At 37.9% G+C, this 19463-nt stretch overlaps 1 protein-coding gene across 3 annotated transcripts in view; it reads right to left on the bottom strand.

The window, feature by feature from the left end:
- Window positions 1-16707: 16707 nt before the first annotated feature.
- The window catches only part of ZPLD1 (zona pellucida like domain containing 1), a 250642-nt gene continuing 247886 nt past the window's right edge, over window positions 16708-19463 (bottom strand). For all 3 annotated transcript variants that reach the window (XM_063703530.1, XM_063703529.1, XM_055381207.2), the window contains one exon: window positions 16708-19131. In XM_063703530.1, coding sequence (XP_063559600.1) covers window positions 18956-19131 — 176 coding nt within the window. In that variant the 3' untranslated portion in view covers window positions 16708-18955. The remainder of the gene's footprint in view (window positions 19132-19463) is intronic.

Genomic DNA, 19463 nt, shown 5'->3' with positions numbered 1-19463 from the left:
AAGTAACTTTACTATTTTTATTAAAATGTTAATATATTAAAGTGGTTTGACACATGAAGTCAAGGTAAAGCTAATTTTACGTCTTACAGGAATTGATAAAACACAACAATAAAGACTAATGGAAGTTTAGAGAGATTATGATTTGCCAAAATGAATAGTTCTTCCAAGTTTTTGCTCAACACTTTTTTTTTTAATTATTTTAAGTTTAGGGTTACATGTGCAGGTTTGTTTCATAGGTAAACTTGTGTCATGGAGGCTTGTAGTACAGATTATTTCATTACTCAGGTATTAGTCCTGGTACCCATTTGCTATTTTTCCTGATCCTCTCCCTTCTCCCACCCTCCCACCCTCCACAGTCCAATAGGCCCCACGATGTGTTGCTCCCCTCTATGTGTTCATGTGTTCTCATTATTTAGCTCCCACTTTTCTAGTATACCACTAATTCTTACTATTTTGCACATTATATAAGGCCCTGGGTACAACTACTCTTAATACCACACCAAACACCAGATATCCAGTGTTTTTGAGGATATGATCCACTGCATCTACATCTCTCAGACTCCATCTTATATCAGAGGACCACGGAGAACGATTTCAGGTCTTATTGGCCACATAAAACCTACATCTCTGAATAGGGCTAGGAATTGAAATACACTGATAGAAGAATGGCTAGCTAAAGTGCTAACAATAAAAGACAGATGGAGGTAAAGTCAATTTTATTTTATGTTTCAATACCTTTATTCTTCATTAAAATTGTTTTCTAATTAAGGATTTGGGGACGGGGGTTGTAATACATTTATACAAACAATTCTCTCATACATCCCCCAAACACACATACAGGCACATTTTTTTTTTTTTTTTTTTTTTTTGAGACGGAGTCTCGCTCTGTCTCCCAGGCTGGAGTGCAGCGGCGCAATCTCGGCTCACTGCAAGCTCTGCCTCCTGGGTTCACGCCATTCTCTCGCCTCAGCCTCCCGAGTAGCTGGGACTACAGGCGCAAACAGGCACATTTTAACAACTTTAGTTTACTGAGAATTTTGTATCTCAAGGAAATGTGTGCTTAACTCATAGTAAAAGACTCCACCACTGCATAAAGTAACCACGTAATTTTAAGGGAAATCATTATTTCAAAAGGGAAACATAGGGAGGAAATAAAGTTCTAACGGCAAGAAGAAAACCTGATTCTCCATCCATGAGCTTCATTGAAATTATAGACAAGCAGATGTTCATGAAAGACAATATATTTATGTATTTTCCCATAGAAACAATGTTAAAATTGAGAGTTCTGTTCTTGACAGGAGATTTGGCATAAAAGTAAGCCTAGCTTAGGCCAACGATGTCATAAAAAAACCATAAAATTCTTCCATATATTTAATAGTAAAATTATGCTCACAACCCAATAAAATGAGCATAAATATCCCATACACATTGATTATACAAGAGGGTACTCTATGCTATAAAGTATACATGCTTCACATAAATAAAATTATACTATACTATAAATTAAAACTACTTAAAATTAATATGCTAGCTATAATACAGATTGAATATCTAATTAACAATATTTTTGCTTGCCTTCTTAGAAATGTTATGATTTGAATGGCTTGGGTGTCTTAAGTTGCTGTCTAAGGAAGATTGAAATGACTTCTTTTCTTTGAAAGGTTCCCTGTCTTAACCCACACAATCCAGACTGCAAGAGATGGTGAGACTGTTCAGCAGACTATATCATAAGAGAAGTAAGCTGAGAATAATCATGGATAAGAAGACACAGGCACTGGACCCTCTGGCATTGGCCAACCACCTAAAATTCAAAATCAGACCTCAGACAGATTTAGACATGATTTGGGCTAGTGTAAAATTCCAAAAGGGGGAAGTGATGGAAGAGACACAAAAGAGAAGTCTTGCAACATTAGTGATACTTTTGGTCAGGAAGCACTGCAGCTCATGACTCCCTATATAGCAGGAAATACAGCTGGGGAGCAACTGACAGAGGCAGGGAAAAGGGCTATGGAGATTATCTGAAAAGTGAATAAGTCAAATATCAGAGCTAAGGTCTAGTCTTGAGAGGTGACAATAACAGAAAAGGGTGCTACTTGATAGATATACAGATGTCCAGAGAATTCCCAGAGCTCTAATGACAATGGATCTTAGAGGCAACAAGACAAACTTAAGACCCTATCATCAACCCTGATGGAAGAAGGGTCTCTAACACACAGTCAGGTTTGTCTTCACTGGCTCCAGAATTGGATCTTCAGTAATCTGCAGTTAAGTGGCCTGGAGTAGGCATTGATCAGCACTTCCCCCAGTAGACAGAAGCTCAGATGTCATCCAGTGACCCTCACTTGATGCTCAAAAATTGAGTTCTCATTTTCAGAACAAGAATGTTATTTTATTTTAGTCCATTCAGACGTCTATAATAAAAATGTCATAAACTGGGTGGCTTATAAACAACAGAAATTTATTTTCACAGTTCTGCAGGCTAGAAAGTCCAAGAACAAGGCACCTGCAGATTCAGTGTCTGGTGAGGGCCCATTTCCTTATAGACCATGCCTTCTGGCTGTCTCTTCACTTGGTGGAAGGGGCAAAAATCTCCCTTAAGCCTCTTTTATAAGGATGCTAATCCCATTCATGAGGGCTTTGCCCTAATGACCCCATCACCTCCTAAAAGCCCTACCTCTTAATATTATCACTTTGGAGATTAGGTTTCAACATATAAACTTGAGGGAGGGAGACACAAACATTCAGATCATGGAAATCTTGGTGGCATATAAATGCTCATTCCAAAAAATAAACTTAGTAATATAGAACATATTTACAGCAGTAAATCATTTGCTTTTCCCCCTCATCTCATTCTACTAAGACCACCAAGGTTGCCAAAAAAATGCAAATAAGTTGTCTGCTTACGTTATCGATTGTTTATTTTGCTGTTCATAAGTATGTTTATTGGAGCACTATTTACAATAGCAAAGTCATGGTGTCAACAATGTATCCATTGGAGAAAGAAAATGTGGTACATATACACCATGGAATACTATGCAGCTGTAAAAAAGAATGAAACTGTGTCCTGTGCATCAAAATAGTTGGAACTGGAAGACATTACCCTAAGGAAGTAAGTCAAAAACAGATACTCAAATACAGCATGTTCTCACTTATAAGTGAGAGTTAAACAATGGGTACATATGGACATAAAGATGGAAATTATAGACACTGAGGACTTCAAAAGGAGGGAAGCTAGACTGGGAATGAGGGTTGAAAAATTGCCTGTTGGGTACAGTGTTTATTATTTTGGTAATGGGTTCACTAGAAGCCCAAACTCCAGCATTAGGCAATATAGCCATGTAACAAACCTTCACATGTATACCATGAATCTGAAATAAAACAATAAAATAAAATAGAAAATGCAAATAGCAAACTGAGGAATGTGATTTGAAATGAGCCGCTTTAGCTATCTTTCTCCGCCTTCATGTTGTATAATCTGGGGAGGTGTTGATGGTTCAATTATCTGCACATGGCCTTGGAGCTTTTTATTTCAGTTTTTGGGGTCACATTCATTACCTCATTTTATTCACAATGATCTAACATAGATACCGAGATAATTATTATTATCCCCATTTTACAGACTAGGAAACTAACTTGAAGAAGTACAAAGTAATAAATGCAAATCTGTGCTTCAATAGTATTAGGCAAAGGGTCTGTCTGTGCTCAAGTTCTCTTGCAGCCCACCATGCCTGAGCCCCCAGAGGTGGGCTCCCGTGCTGCCCAAGCCTCGCCAACAAATGCCACCCCCTGCTCCATGGCACCCAGTCCCATCGACCGCCCAAAGGCTGAGGAGTGCAGGCACCCAGCGCGGAACTGGCGGGCAGCTCCGCCCACGGCCCTGGCTCAGGATCCACTAGGTGAAGCCAGCTGGGCTCCTGAGTTGGGTGGGGACTTGGAGAACTTTTATGTCTAGCCAGAAGATTGTATATGCACCAATCAGCACTCTGTCTAGCTCGGGGTTTGTGGATGCACCAATCAGCACTCTGTCTAGCTCGGGGTTTGTGGATGCACCAATAAGCACCCTGTATCTAGCTAATCTGGTGGGGACTTGGAGAACCTTTATGTCTAGCTAAAGGATTGTAAATACACCAATCAGCACGCTGTTTCTAGCTCAAGGTTTGTAAACGCACCAATCAGCACCCGGTGTCTAGCTCAAGGTTTGTAAACACACCAGTCAGTGCTCTGTGTCTAGTTAATCTAGTGGGGACTTGGAGAACTTTTACTTCTAGCTCAGGGATTGTAAATACACCAATCAGCACTCTGTCAAAATGGACCAATCAGCTCTCTGTAAAATGGGCCAATCAGCTCTCTGTAAAATGGACCAATCAGCAGGATGTGGGTGGGGTCAGATAAGGGAATAAAAGCAGGCTGCCGGAGCCAGCAGTGGCAACCCTCTGGGGTCCCCTTCCATATTGTGGAAGCTTTGTTCTTTCACTCTTTGCAATAAATATTGCTGCTGCTCACTCTTTGGGTCTGCATCACCTGCTTTTATGAGCTGTAACACTCACTGCGAAGGTCTGCAGCTTCACTCCTGAAGCCAGCAAGACCACGAACCCACCAGAAGGGGTGGAAGAAACTCCGAATACGTCCCAACCTCAGAAGGAACAAACTGTGGACACACAATCTTTAAGAACTGTAACACTCACTGCGAGGGTCCGCGGCTTCATTTTTGAAGTCAGTGAGACCAAGAACCCACCAATTTCAGACACACTCTCACGTGGTAGATTCTCGAAAATATTTATTTGCTAAATGAATGAAGTAATGGATGACTTTTTTCAACCAAAGTATTATGTTTTAAGGTACAAGCAGAGTAAGGTAGAGATGTGAAGTCATACCAACCTGATGAATGAAGATGATAGTCACAGTTAACATTAATTACATGCTTACTATATGTCAGTATTTGATAAGCATCTTATGCTAATTTATTCCTTAGAAGAACTTATGAAAGTGGGTAGTAGTATTTTTTACATTATACACATGAGGAAACCACAGGTTGTGTTTTAGAGCTGGAATTCACACTCAGATAGGCTGACACCACAGCCCATGCTCTTAGCTCCCACTACTCCAGGTAAAATCAAATTTAAAAGTCAGAAGTCACAATGATGGCAAAGAGCAGCCTTTGGAATAGCAAGGGGAAGCCCGGCAAGTCGGGAGGTCTAATATCTACCACGTGCCTGGCCTTCAGCTAGCTGCTTTACAGGTTCTCAAGTTAACCCTAAAAATTGTTATGAGAATCTTACTTCATAGATAAGGAAGCTGAAGCTCAGAGGCTAAATGACTTCTTCAAGGTCATTCAACTAACAAATGACAGAATTGTGGTTCATATCAGGTCCAATTCCACACCAGATCATGTTTTTTTCATTATATATAATAATCTATGGAAGTAATCTGCAGAGGAATTCATGTAAGTGTATTTTTCACCAAAGAACAGTCTTTCTCAGTTTGAAAAGTTCACCCCTTTTAATGGAACATATATATTAATGCCTCCCAAGAATGAACAAGGAGCTATGAGGAAAAAACACAGTTGTAGACATTGCATGGTGTGTATACTTCTTTGTATTTGAGGATATACAAATGCTGCCACATATCTATGATGATCTCTTTTTAGCTTTCTGGAATTGACTTCAACTTTATTCTAGAACAGTGGTTCTCAAACTTTAGGATCAAGTGGAGGGCTTGTTAAACAGAAAATATGGGGTTCTACCCCCCGTTTCTGATTGAGAAGGTCTGAACTTGGTCCTGAGGAAGTGCATTTCCAGCAAGTTCCCAAGTAATACTTCTTGTACTGGTCAGGGGACAATGCTCTGAAGACTATGGTTCTAGAGTTAGTACAAGTTTCCAATTTATTCCTCTTTACCCCAGACCCATGTTCACCATGACACAATATTAGCTTTTACGAATGAGCAATATGTTCTTTGAGCGAAGTGCTGAATTCCTTGACTTCAAGTATAACAAGGCCTCTAGGAAACGAAGTACTGATTTGCAGAGCTTATGCATTTCATAGTGAGTTCCACATTTTCCCTAAGCTAAAAAGCATGGATATAGATGATAACTAAAAGTTAAAAATAATAATGCATACAAATGCAGTGTGTGCATAGGTCCTACAATTTTTAGATTATTTGAGGTAACCCTGCAAAATAAACATAATACAGAAAGCTTCACCTAATCAATATTGTAGAATTTGTTGATTTTTCTGCCAATAATCAAAAAGAAATAAGACTGTGCTCATGTTTTGCAAATTTTTACAAAATAGTTTTCATAGCTTCACAGCAAGCCTTGGACGTTTAGAGTTGTCAACATTCAGCTAGGAAAAGCTATGACTGACTGTTTCATTCTGACAGTTCCTTTGGAACAATTATTTAATGTGAGAATTATTTAAATGTGAGGTAGAATGAATATAGCTTGGTGTGGCTTTTAAAATTTAGTCTCAACATCTTATCTTCCATTTACATTTAAAACAGCGCATTATCCTTCGCTTCCTGCCTTCCATCTAGAGTTAGCCCAGAGTTTACATATTGGGAGAAGTGATTTTGATTAAAGAGCAAAGGATAAACACATTAATGTGCTATCCTTGGCTCTGTTACTCGTTAATCCCATCTGAAGAAAAATAATGTTGATTTTAAGCTGAGAAAAAAATGTGATCCCTTTTGAACTGTAGAGTTGACATCAGAAAACCATACAGTCTTCAAAGCACTATTTTAAATCCCCTGGGTATGTATAAAATTACTTTTACTGGTTGCCATTTTGAGGAAAAACCCTGACATGAATAGAGTCAATGAAGGAAATCTGCTGTAGCCTTTCTCCCGACATGCAGGAATTACAGTTATATTACAATGCAGTTATATTATAGATATTTTTATAATGGAGTCATGGCCACCCATTCTAAGATATTTAATAGGTAATGAAGGAAACATTTGAGAGTCGACCAAGCAATTATCACTGTTCTCATGGGGAGATGGGGTAAGGTGGAAATGCATAAAAAAGAGTTCATCGTTTACTTCCAAAAAATGGGTAGTGTTCAACTGAAGGGGACAATCTGAAGAGTTGCTGTATCTTTTCCACATGCCATTCCTCTCAAAAATCATCAGGCAGTGGTGGTGTACTCATTCTGGAAATTGTCTTTATGTACAAATAGCATTCATTACATGCAGCTTTTCTCAGCTCTAAAGGGCAAGGGGAAAACAAATTATTTGTAAAATAAAAAACAATAACACTGGCATGGATTTTTTTTCTGGATGAGTGAGAAAATGTCTGGATGTTGTTTTCAAACATTCTAGCCATCAGCTCCAGAGAGCATGGACAAACATAATTTTCATTGTTGACATAATGAAGATGATGCTGCTTTTCAACCATTTCCCAAAGCATAAACTCATTTTCTGTGTGAGCTTGGCAGTGTGACCATAACAAATGCTAGTGATGTGGGAAAAACAAATGCACAAATGAAAAACAATGAGTCAGATAGCTCATTCATTGCTGTCAGTAGGAGCCACAGCTCCCCAAATCTGCTTAATATGCTGCTATTGTATAATCTGAAGCTTGTTGCAGACCATTTTCACATTGAGTAAAATGTTAGAACTGGTTAGGAATAAACAAAGCCATTGTGTTTTCACTATATCTCAAAAAAGATTTGGAAATTTATTTTCTTGCTGTACGTGCTCATTAGATTAGGTAAAAATCATTTTTTTCAGTAGGCAAAACTAAACGAAGTTGAAAACTGATGTAATTATCTCAACAGTATAGATAAAACACTTTATTCTGCTTATCAATTATCAGACAACTAAAACTGTTCTGATTTAAATTACCTAAATATTTTCTCATAAAAAGATAGCATTATAGATAGTATCATAAGAGGACTAGTATTAAAACCAATTCTTTTTCCTTACTGTTCATAGTCAATATTTTTATCAACTTCCTTCCTGTCTTTTTTCTGTGTGTACTCATATTATATATATAGTTGTGTATTAGTCAACTTTCACACTGCTCTAAAGATACTACCTGAGACTGGATAATTTAAGAAACAAAAGGGGTTTAATTGACTCACAGTTCCACATGGCTGGGGATGCCTCAAGAAACTTACAATCATGGAGGAAGGTGAAGGAGAAGCAAACACTTTCTTCACAAGGTGGCAGGAGAGGGAGACAGAGAGAAAGGGGAACTGCCAAACACTGTAAAAACCAGCAGCTCTCATGAGAACTCACTCACCATCATGACAACAGCATAGGGAAACTGTCCCCATGATCCAATCACCTCCCACCAGGTCCCTCCCTCAATACCTGGGGATTACAATTCCAGATGAAATTCAGGTGGGTATACAAAGCCAAGCCATATCATACTGCCACTGGCCCCTCCCAAATCTCATGTCCTTCTCACACTTCAAAACCAATCATGCCTTCCCAACAGTCCTCCAAAGTCTTAACTTATTCTAGTATTAACCCAAATATCCAAGTTCAAAGTCTCATCTGAGACAAGGTAAGAGCCTTTCACCTATGAACCTGTAAAATCAAAAACAAGTTAGTTACTTCCAAGACACAATGGGATAACAGGCTTTGGATAAGTGTTCCCCTTCCAAATGGGAGAAATTGGCCAAAACAAAGGGACCACGGGCCCAATGCAAGTCCAAAACCCAGCAGGGCAGTCATTAAATCTTAAAGCTCCAAAATAATCTCCTTTTACTTCATGTCTGATATCCAGGTCACACCGATGCAAGAGGTGGTCTCCCAAGGCCTTGGGCATCTCTTCCCCTGTATCTCTGCAGGGTACAGCCCCCATAACTGCTTTCACAGGCTGGCATTGAGTGTCTGTGGCTACCATTCTGAGATCTGGAGGATGGTGATGCTCCCATTCTGAGGTGCATGGTGCTACCATTCTGAGGTGCACAGTGCTACCATTCTGAGGTGCACAGTGCTACCATTATGAGGTCTGGAGGATGGTGGCCCTCCTCTCACAGCTCCACTATGGCAGCAGTCTTCTGCTTGGACATCCAGGTGTTTCCATACATTCTCTGAAATCTAGGTGGAGGTCCCCAAAACTCAACTCTTGTCTTCTGCACTCCCAAAGGCCCGACACCACATGGAAGCCACAAAGGCTTGAGGCTTTCACCCTCTGAGGCAAGGTCCGAAGATATGCCTTGTCCCATTTTAGCCACAACTGGCACTGGAGCACCTGGGATGCAGGGCACCAAATCCCAAAACTGCACAGAAAAGCTGGGCCCTGGTGTGTGCCCAGAAGCCATTTTTCCCTCTTAGGCTTCCAGGCCTGTGATGGGAGGGGCTGCCTCGAAGTTCTCTGATATGCCCTGGAGACAGTTTCCCCATTGTCTTGGCTATTAACGTTCAACTCCTGATTATTTATGCAAATTTATGCAGTCAGTTTGAATTCCTTTCCGAAAAATTGTTTTTTTTTTCTACCAGAGTCAGGCTGCAAATTTTCCAAATCTTTATGATCTACCTCCCTTTCAAACATAAGTTCCAATTTCAAACCACATCTTTGTGAACACATATAACTGGACACTTTCAGAATAAGCCAGGCTACCTCTTGAATGCTTTGCTGCTTAGAAATTTCTGCTGCCAGATACACTAAATCATCTCTTATGTTCAAATACACTAACTAAATCATCTCTCTTAATTTCAAAGTTCCACAGATCTCTAGGACAGGGGCAAAATGCTACCAGTCTCTTTGCTGAAGCATTGCACGAGTGACCTTTACTCTAGTTCCCAATAAGTTCCCCATCTCCACCTGAGACAACCTCAGCCTGGACTTCATTGTCCATGTCACTATCAGCATTTTGGTCAAAACCATTCAACAAGTTTCTATAGTGTTCCGAGCTTTCCCACATCTTCTTCTGAGCCCCCCAAACTGTTCCAGCCTCTGCCTGTTACCCAGTTCCAAAGTAGCTTCCACATTTTCAGGTTTTCTTTATAGCAGTGCCCTATCCCCAGTACCAATTCTCTGTCTTAGTCCATTTTCATACTGCTATAAAGATACTACCTGAGACTGGGTAATTTATTTAAAAAAGAGGTTTAATGGACTCACAGCACTGCATGGCTGGGGAGGCCTCAGGAAACTTACAATCATGCCAGAAGGTGAAGGAGAATCAAACACCTTCTTCACGAGGAGGCAGGAGAGAGAGAGAGAGAGAGAGAGAGAGAGAGAGAGAGAGAGAAGGGGCAACTGCCAAATACTTTAGAAGCCATCAGCTCTCATGAGAACTCACTCACTATCATGACAACAGCCTGGGGAAACTGTCCCCATGATCCAATCACCTCCCACCAGGTCCCTCCCTCAATACCTGGGGATTACAATTCAAGATGAGATTTATGTGGGGACAGAGAGCAAAACCATATCAAGTTGTTTATCCTGCTTTTTTCTTTTCATACTATAGCATAAACATTTTCTTATATGCTAAAAGTTTTTATAACTGATTTTTCAATGTCTACATATTACTATATCACAGAAAAAATCCTGATCTATCTACGAATTCTGTATTTGGGAACATGTGTTATCTAATACTTTGTTATTAAAAACCATACAGCGATAAACATCCTTGTACCTGAATCAATGTGCATAACATTTTACAGCCATGAGTAAATGATGACACTATGTGAGTAACATAGGTGTAAAACAGAGCCTCTGTTGATAGCTGGGCACAAGGACACTCACAATAAAGACTACATTTCCCAAACATCCTTGCCAGTAAGGTGACTATATCACTAAGTGCAATATGAAAATGTCCTGTGGCAGCTTCCAGGAACCTTGCTTGAACTATTAATGGTATATACCCTTTGACTCTTTGTGGATCTTTCTACATTTTGAACCATAACACAAGGGCTACAGGCCAGAGATGGTAGAGCAATGAGCCTAAAGGAACATTTGTCACTGAGGGCTTCATGGGGCAGAAATGCATGTCTGCCTGAGACATTTACATGGAACTTCTATTTTATTTAAGTTATTGCTACTTTGCATCTCTTTTACTTGCAATGGACTGTAATTCTAACCAATACAAAAATGCGCACTTTAAAATGACATGAAACTAACAATCAAGTAATCTAACACAAATTAATGTTATCTATAATAATTAAAATTTTACTAAACAGCCAAGTCAAGTTGTTATTAGTTTACTCAGCTGTCTATTAATGGTACAATATCTATAAAACTCTATTAATGCTAACGAATTTCCCTGTAATCAATGTTCAGCTCTTCAACTTTTATCTCTCACTCACACACACTAACCCACACCTATTAATATACAAGGAACTTTGATCAACTCTGTAAACTAGAGTTCTTTATTCCCTCCATTTCTCTCACGTCCCAAGTGGTGAATGAGAACTTAGTCAAGGGAAACAATTAAAACATTAAAAGAACGATGACTCCAAAATGTTAACTAACTAATTAATAAAACTTGGAAGGCATATTACACCTCCAATATATTCAAATAAAATATGACTCAAATTTTTCTAAGTAAATTAGGAAAATATCATCTACTTTGTGAGGTTATTACAATACGTACTAGATATAAAAAGTACCTACCAATGGTAAGTATTCCCTTCTTCTTAGTTTTCCCCTATTACATATAGATTAAAATATCACTTATATAATAGGAAAAGCTAGATGATTCAATTATAATTCATAATTTTTCTTAAAAAATCCAATTTGCAAAAAAATTATGAGATCAAATTAAACTGTATGTAGATTTTGCCTTTTGTCTTTGCCTTAGAATAAAAAGATTTAATGTAAATTTTAAAATTCAGATTTCTTTTAAGAGCGGAACATAATTTTTTAAAAGCTGTTGAAATATATAATTCTCTAGTAGATAAGTACTTAGATTTCAATTACACTAAGGAGATTTTATTGCCCCGAGGCTTCTGAAAAATGTGATATTGTTACTAATCCCCTAAGATAAGGCTTTTAAGAGAAATTTGGTGTAATTTATTTACAGTTCCTTTATCTCTCAAGGAGGTCAGGAAATTCGGAACTTTAATGTAACCGTAACTGTTCTTTGACAATCTGTGGGAAAGGCAATGTCAGTTTTAACAACTTGTAAAATTTATCTTACAAACTGAAAAAAATGGGTGATTTGTAAGTGACTACCTCTAGATAAAAGTATATAAAGACAACCAGCCTTTTAGTATTTGCCCATGTCCTATCAACCTGAAGAGATTAAAATGGGGGAACAAGAGTCACCATCATGTAGGCATCAAATAAAACATTACACACTGAGTCAAGCACTCACCAGCATCACTACTGGGCACCTACAGGCCCAGTCTGTTACTTCCCAACTTTGTTGCTTCATCTGTTCCCTCAGCAAATGTGGGCTGAGAAGTCCGACCCTGGCCATATGTGCTTGCCCTCTATTCCAACATTGCTTTCCCCATTAGAAGAGACAGATGGCTAATCTTAGTACCTTAAGTGACCCAAGTGCATGGACTGTTTCCCTATGGAACTCCTCATCCCTGTCAACATCACTTGGCTTGGGATGGGTGCTAAGGGACAACATTTGCAGCATGTAACTCATCCTCATTGGCTCATGGTATATTAATACCCACCTCTGAAAGCAAATTTTAAAACATAAGGTAAGTTTGATGAAAAACATAATAACAATCAACATATATGTATTTACCAAATGCATCCACAAATATCATCACATTTATGACTCATGTAAGAGCTGGCAAAAATCAATGTCCTCTGATCGCTGTCATTCACCTACTTCTGCCAGGCAGAGTTTGACTTTCACAACTAGCCTTGGGCTAATAACACTTCCAGAAGTTCCCCATGACACAAAATACTTTCCTGAGTGACTAACACTATTTAGTAGCACTCCAAAAAGCTCTTTGGAGAAACCTTCATGTAAGAGATAAAGATAATAAAATGTGATTAAATAAAAAATTCGGGCTGGGCGCAGTGGCTCAGGCCTGTAATCCCAGCACTTTGGGAGGCCGAGATGGGTGGATTGCCTGAGTCAGGAGTTCGGGACCAGCCTAACCAACATGGTGAAACCGCATCTCTACTAAAAATAAAAAGTTAGCTGGGCATGGTGGCACATGCCTGTAATCCTACCTATTCAGGAGGCTGAGGCATGAGAATCACTTGAACCCGGGAGGTGTAGGTTGCAGTGAGCTGAGATCATGCCACTGCATTCCAGCCTGGGTGACAGAGCAAGAATCTGTTAAAAAAAAAAAAAAAATTCCAAGGATGTTGCTGAGAAAAATAAAGGGTACTTTGAATGAAAGCGTTTGGCTCCAGGGCCTTGTTGTGGCTTTTGGGTGCCCTGAACAGATCTGAGGGGATCCACAGCCAAAGGGTTATAATACAAACCTGACACTCTGTCAATAGTGGTAAATAAAATATAAAAACAAAATCACTAACATTTGTATCCAACAGCAATATGTCATTAGAAAGTTTAGTTTCTAGAAAATATTTCATTTACCATAGCTGCCAAAACCTATGATACCTGCAAATAACTTTAACAAAAGTTGTATATTATGAACTTTTATAGAGAAAGTACTAGACTCAATTGAAGGTATTACAGGAAGACTTGAATAAATGGATCAATAAAACAAGATTGATGATGGAAAAATCCCTCAGTATCAAAAATGTGGCAATTTTTCCCCATTAATCTACAACTTCAATGAAATCCAATCAAAGTATTTAACATAATTTTTCTCATGATATCAGCTTTGAATAAAAGTAAGATGCAAAAAGAGCCAAGGCAATTTTGAAGGCCAAAGAGGAGAGAGGAAGAGAAAAGGACTTTCTTATAAGATACACAAAGTAATAATTATTGGAGCATAATTCAAGCCAGAAGTTATTAAGGCAGGAATGTAAAGATGTCATGAAACTGATCTGTCTCCAGATAAAGAGATTTCAGTAACATGCTGTTGACTTCAAAAATCAGCATGCAAAAGAAAACATATAGTGTGATAAGGAAGTATAAAATATGATAACATTAAAACTCTGTTGTTTGAAAAATATCCACATGTAGTAATTATTTTTTAAATGGATGGAAAGAAAGCATGCAACTTACTGACAGTGATTCCTCTGGTCACATAGTTAAAAGAATTAGAGTAGAGAGGAGGACAAAATGGACTTCAACTTACATGCACATTTTTTTATAGATCTGAAACAATTAAAAAAATGCATATTTGTCAACCCAAGATGGTAAAACTTCTGTGGTTGTTACATTGCTGTCTGCAGTTTTCTGTAAGTTTGAAAGTTTCAGGAATCAAAAAAAAGAAAATTATGGAAATTAGGGAAGAGAAGTTTGAGGAGAATTCCTATGGGTCTGTGGAAATACCATCCTTGGGGAGTAGGCCACATGGATTTGGAAACCACTGCGATGGTAACCAGGCAAAGTTCTTTACACATCCAGCTGTGAATCCAAGGCCAAATGTGTGCACACTTCTTCAGCCTGGCATATCTTTGTAAAAATTACCATAGCTCTTACTGGTTTAACCACAATATTCATGGTAACTTTCAAAAGAGTTTCTGATCAAGTCTTAGAGGCATGAATCATCCATGTTGATGATTAATTTGTGAAATAAGAGAAACTCTCAATATATATCCATTGACAAGGTAAAAAGAATTACAGTTTTTCTTAATTTTTAAATTTTTTAAATTTTTAAATAGACACAGGGTCTCACTATGCTGCCCAGGCTGATCTTGAACTCCTGGGCTCAAGCAATCTGCCCACCTTGGCCTCCCAAAGTGCTAGGATTACAGGCATGAGCCACCATACCCAGCCTGCATTAAAGTTTTTAGTGAGCATTAGTGAATTGCCTTTGTTCCACACTGTATTTATAGAGTGAGATGAGATACCGAAGAAGCACCCATGTCTTATCTTTACAGGATTCAAAAGAAATCATTGGGTTCCATTTTCTTTACAATGAGAACCCTACATCATTTTCTGCCATCTCATTTTATCAGCCACAAAATATACATTAGCAAAACGATAGCTTTTAAATAAATGAGTTCTAATTTCCAAGTTGTAAATAATTGCTAAACACAACCATATTTCCTCTAGAGTAATTTTTCAGTTTAGCCAATTGTTCACTACTATAAAAATAAATAAATAAGTTACAGAACTACATATAGGAGAAGAAATAGCTTCAGGACCCATATAACTTTGAGTCAGGGTTGCATGAAATTGTCAAACCACAGCTCTCCCAAGATCTTCTAGTGTTAGTTGATTAGTCAAACCAGCAGGATTATTCAGTAATGGATTTTGCTCTGGGCAATGCTAACACAGCTATGCTCGTGATGAAAACTAACCTAGAAATCTGGGCCGCATTGCCTTTGACTAAAGCTCCATGTAATGATTAGCACTGCTCCTTTTTACACTGAAAATGAAAGAGAAAATTGAAGTAATTACGTTGGCAATTTAAGTAAAAAAGGAAATATCCAGATACTTGAGGCAAAGGGGAATTGGAGACTTAAACTAAGTAGATAACAATCTGAGTTCTCAATTTCACTTTGCCAAGAATATAAAGCATTTTATAAATGAAGATTACTGAGCAGAGATTTCTAAAGATTATGTCTAGTCCACATGAGCAGAAGTCCCCAAACGAATCCTCTTCTGGCTATCTCAGCAAAACATGGCATTCTTTTTCTCTGGGGAACACTGACTGACACCAACTCCAGCTCACTCTGATATTTGTTTTGTTTACTATCCAAGTATTTTTTAAATTTTTTTTCTAAATTATGACTTTAGACTATTTTATTTCAAATGTTTCCCCACTTGTAAATAATTGAAGAACCTCATTCCCAAAGGCAGTTGTTCTATAATCAGCTTTCTCTTTTTCTTATAAATATTAAATCAAAATAAATGTGTGCTGGCCCTCCAGCCTGTTGCAATTCTTCAAACTATTCTTCATACTATGTTCATGACCTGTGTTCACAAAAAAGGGTCTCCCATGAACTTCTGCTCTATTCTAACTTCTGGAAGTTTACTGTCTGTGAGGCTTCATAAAGTGGCCTTACATTTTCCACAGCTGACAATGTCCCTCATGAACCATCATGTCTTGTGATGCCCCCAAAGCTAATTGTCAATACTTAGGGCTCAGGGTAGTGCCCAGTTTTGTGAGATTGGATTATCTCTGGGTCAGGAAATGGATTTTGCCTCAACACTGTGTCACTTTCTTACCAACCCTCCCCCAAGACAAAGGAGGACAGCCAGATCCTGCTGGCACTTAAGAGAGACTGTGAAATTCCGGGCAGAAGCCAAGTTCCTTGTCTTTCCAGTTTTTTTCTGTCCCTACCAAAGTTTTTAAAATTGTAAGTTCCATTTTAGTTAGAGCTCAAGCTCAAAGAAAAATGTACTTCCTTACCTTTAGCTGATATCAAGAATGTGTCTCCCAACACAGGGCTCAGTATTGAGAGGGCAGACTTCATCTACTTACAGAGATCACTGACCTTCCCTGTTGCATTAGGCAGCTTATTTTAGACTAAATCTTTCTCAATACAGATGCTCCTCAATTTCCAATGGTGTTATGTCTCAAAAAACTCATCATAAATAAAAAAAATCACAGGTCAACAATGCATTTAATGGCCTGATAAACCCATCTTAAAGTCAAAAATTGTAAATGTAACCATCATAAGTTGGAGACCCTCTGTATTTGTGAAAGTAGGAATAGGATGTTGAGAGCAGGAAGGAGAAAATTTTTAAAAAAACAGGTAAACATTTTGAACAATTATTTTATTAAACGATCATCTTTTACATGTCATCAGACCTTACCCCTGAAGTGCAAAAAACAGTTTGAGGTATTAAAACTGAAGAAACATTTGCACATATTTTGTAAGGTTTTTCACACTATAATAACTGTAAAATTCAGTATAACTAAATACTCCATATAACTGCAGATTTATAAGAACAAAGTTGTAAAAAACAGACCTGGTTTATCTCATTATAACTGATTCTTCCATTTATGATGAAAGGGTGGCAAAAAATAATGTGATACTTACGTTGCTTCCCAAGTGACATGTGTCCATTATTCAATTCTATAAAATGGAGTATAGAATTGAAAAGGCCAACAGCTGAAACAGCGGCCGTTCCAAAAGCATAAAAATCAAATTGACAAAACAGCTTAAATGATATAATGTCCTATTCACAGAACTTAATCGTAGAATCAATGGCAATTCACTTAAAGTATCTGAAATAGATTTACCAGCATATTTCAATACTATCCTTGTACATACAGGGTCACATTAGTAGTATGGTCAGTTAATCATGTTAACACAGATAAAGCTCAGAATAGTCACTTCAAAGTTATTTTGAAGTAACACAGGGAAGAGAAGATTGGCTTTTTATGTGATTTAAACTTTTTTTGTAAAGAAATTATCCAGAGACTTTCCAGATCCCACTTTACTTGGCAACTATACCTTGAAATAAAAAGTTGATGCAATTATATAGCTAATTATTATAATATAAACACTTCCTCCTGAAATATTCAGGCAAATTGGAGAAAAAGTGTTTTTCAACTTGAGGATTGATTTAATTATTAACTCACATTGTAGACATTTCATTTGAAGCAATTGCTTGATGATTTGCATGCAGTATAGTAAATTAAGTCCCAACTAATGGGTCACAAATGTTGAATAGAAATTAGTGATTACAGCAATTGCTTATAGTTAACATGGCACTTCTAGTAACTACATGCTGGGTTTTGGTGTTGGCTATTAAATTGTTTTGTTTGTTCAGCGCATAGGTAGCTTAAACAAAGAGGATGTTGATTTTTTTTGTAAGAACATGGGCTGCTTAAAACTTGCTTTTTTGCAAAATTGATAAAGGATCAAAAGCTTCTTGCAGTTTACTGTTAGAGGAAAATATTGTTTATTCATGGCAATTATGACACCTACAAGAAGATACCTTAAAAAGAAACCCTCTCCTGATTATTGCCTGGCATCAAAAATATGGGGGGAAGGAATATCTTTTTATGTAGATTCCAACAATGTTCTGCAAACTACACTTAACCTAAGTTTCCTTTTTGTTTTAGGAAAAAGGGAATCTAAATTGTTAAAAACCCTTCTAGGAACAGTATGCTTATGAGCTGATGATAATGTTCTCTTTTCACAACTACAGCTTGTTTTCACATGTGATGATTCTTGAATTAAAAATAATCTTTGCATAGTTACCTCACTGCTGGAAGCACAGCTGCAACAGCAGCTGAACTGTTTACCTGGGAGGAGAGTTAACATGTGCTGGTGTTCTCACCTGAACCAGAAGAGGAAAACTGATCGCAGCCATTCCTATTCTAACGAATAATGATGTAGGGCCACTTAGTAGTAGCTTTGGAAGCTAACAACTATTTTCACTATCTTCTACACAAAAGGGTGCCCCAGGTTAAGAGATATGTCCCAAGAGTTTCTTTTAAAATGAATATGGTCAGACATGAAAATCGGCCAAAAACACAGGAGGTCATAGAATGAGTAGTTAAATCTCAGGTATCCAAATTGGCCAGTCCTATTAAAACACATCCTGAAGCTGGGAATATCTGGATTAAAACAAAAGGCAACATTTATTCTAGGACCACGTGTGCAAATCTAAATGCCATTAATGCTTAAGAGGGAAATGCAACACATTTCATTTTTTGTCTACTCCCGCCTTTTATCTTTTAACCAACAATCAAAAAAAACTGAAATAAAATGAAATATTACTGATCCTGTAAGCCCTAAGTCCTGAATATTTTTCACTTATTGTCAATATATTCACTGGTGGCATAAAAATACGGCTGGCCACGTACATAAGTGACAATAGCAATATTATAAACTTCTTTCACTATCATTATGCTGACAAGCTATGCTGTGAAATTTATCAAACCTACAAATATTGAATGTGGACTGACATGAAATTCAGACGGAACACTGACTGCAGTCACACATAGTTTAGTCAGTGAAGCCTTCTCCAGAGAGCAGGAACCTGTTATAGTCAGTCAAAGACTGGGTTTCTTATGCCATTCAACACTAAACTGGTGGGTCCCTTCCTGTGCAGAAGGGCCAGTGAGTACAGAAGAAGAGAAAAGCTCATAACTCCCAGAATGACCATTCCTGATATCAGTGCGCTGGTGATGGCATTCAGCTGGAAGGGAGGCACACTTGGAGAACCTGCAAATAATGAAACACACCTGGTTGTAAAGGCCCCATATAATATTTATCTCACCTTGACCCAATTTTACCTGCAAAACATCTTTCATCAGCATCTCATAGAATAGCAGCATGGCACTGAATTGTGTTACAATCTATTTGACTATAATTCAACCCAATACCAAAGGATTGTATGGTTTAGAGGCTGCCCATGGGCAGCCAAAATCAAAAATACCAAAAAGCTATCAAATGCTATAAAAATTGACCAGTAGATCACATATGAGTTTGAAAACCCTCAGTGAACTGCTATCTAAAATGGACCAAACTTGGAAAACTCAAGCTCATTACACTTA

Source organism: Gorilla gorilla, chromosome 2 (assembly GCF_029281585.2).
Source record: "Gorilla gorilla gorilla isolate KB3781 chromosome 2, NHGRI_mGorGor1-v2.1_pri, whole genome shotgun sequence".
In the NCBI taxonomy this organism is placed as follows: domain Eukaryota; kingdom Metazoa; phylum Chordata; class Mammalia; order Primates; family Hominidae; genus Gorilla; species Gorilla gorilla.
Note: the sequence above shows the minus strand (reverse complement) of the source record. Positions and strands in the feature narration are given on the sequence as shown.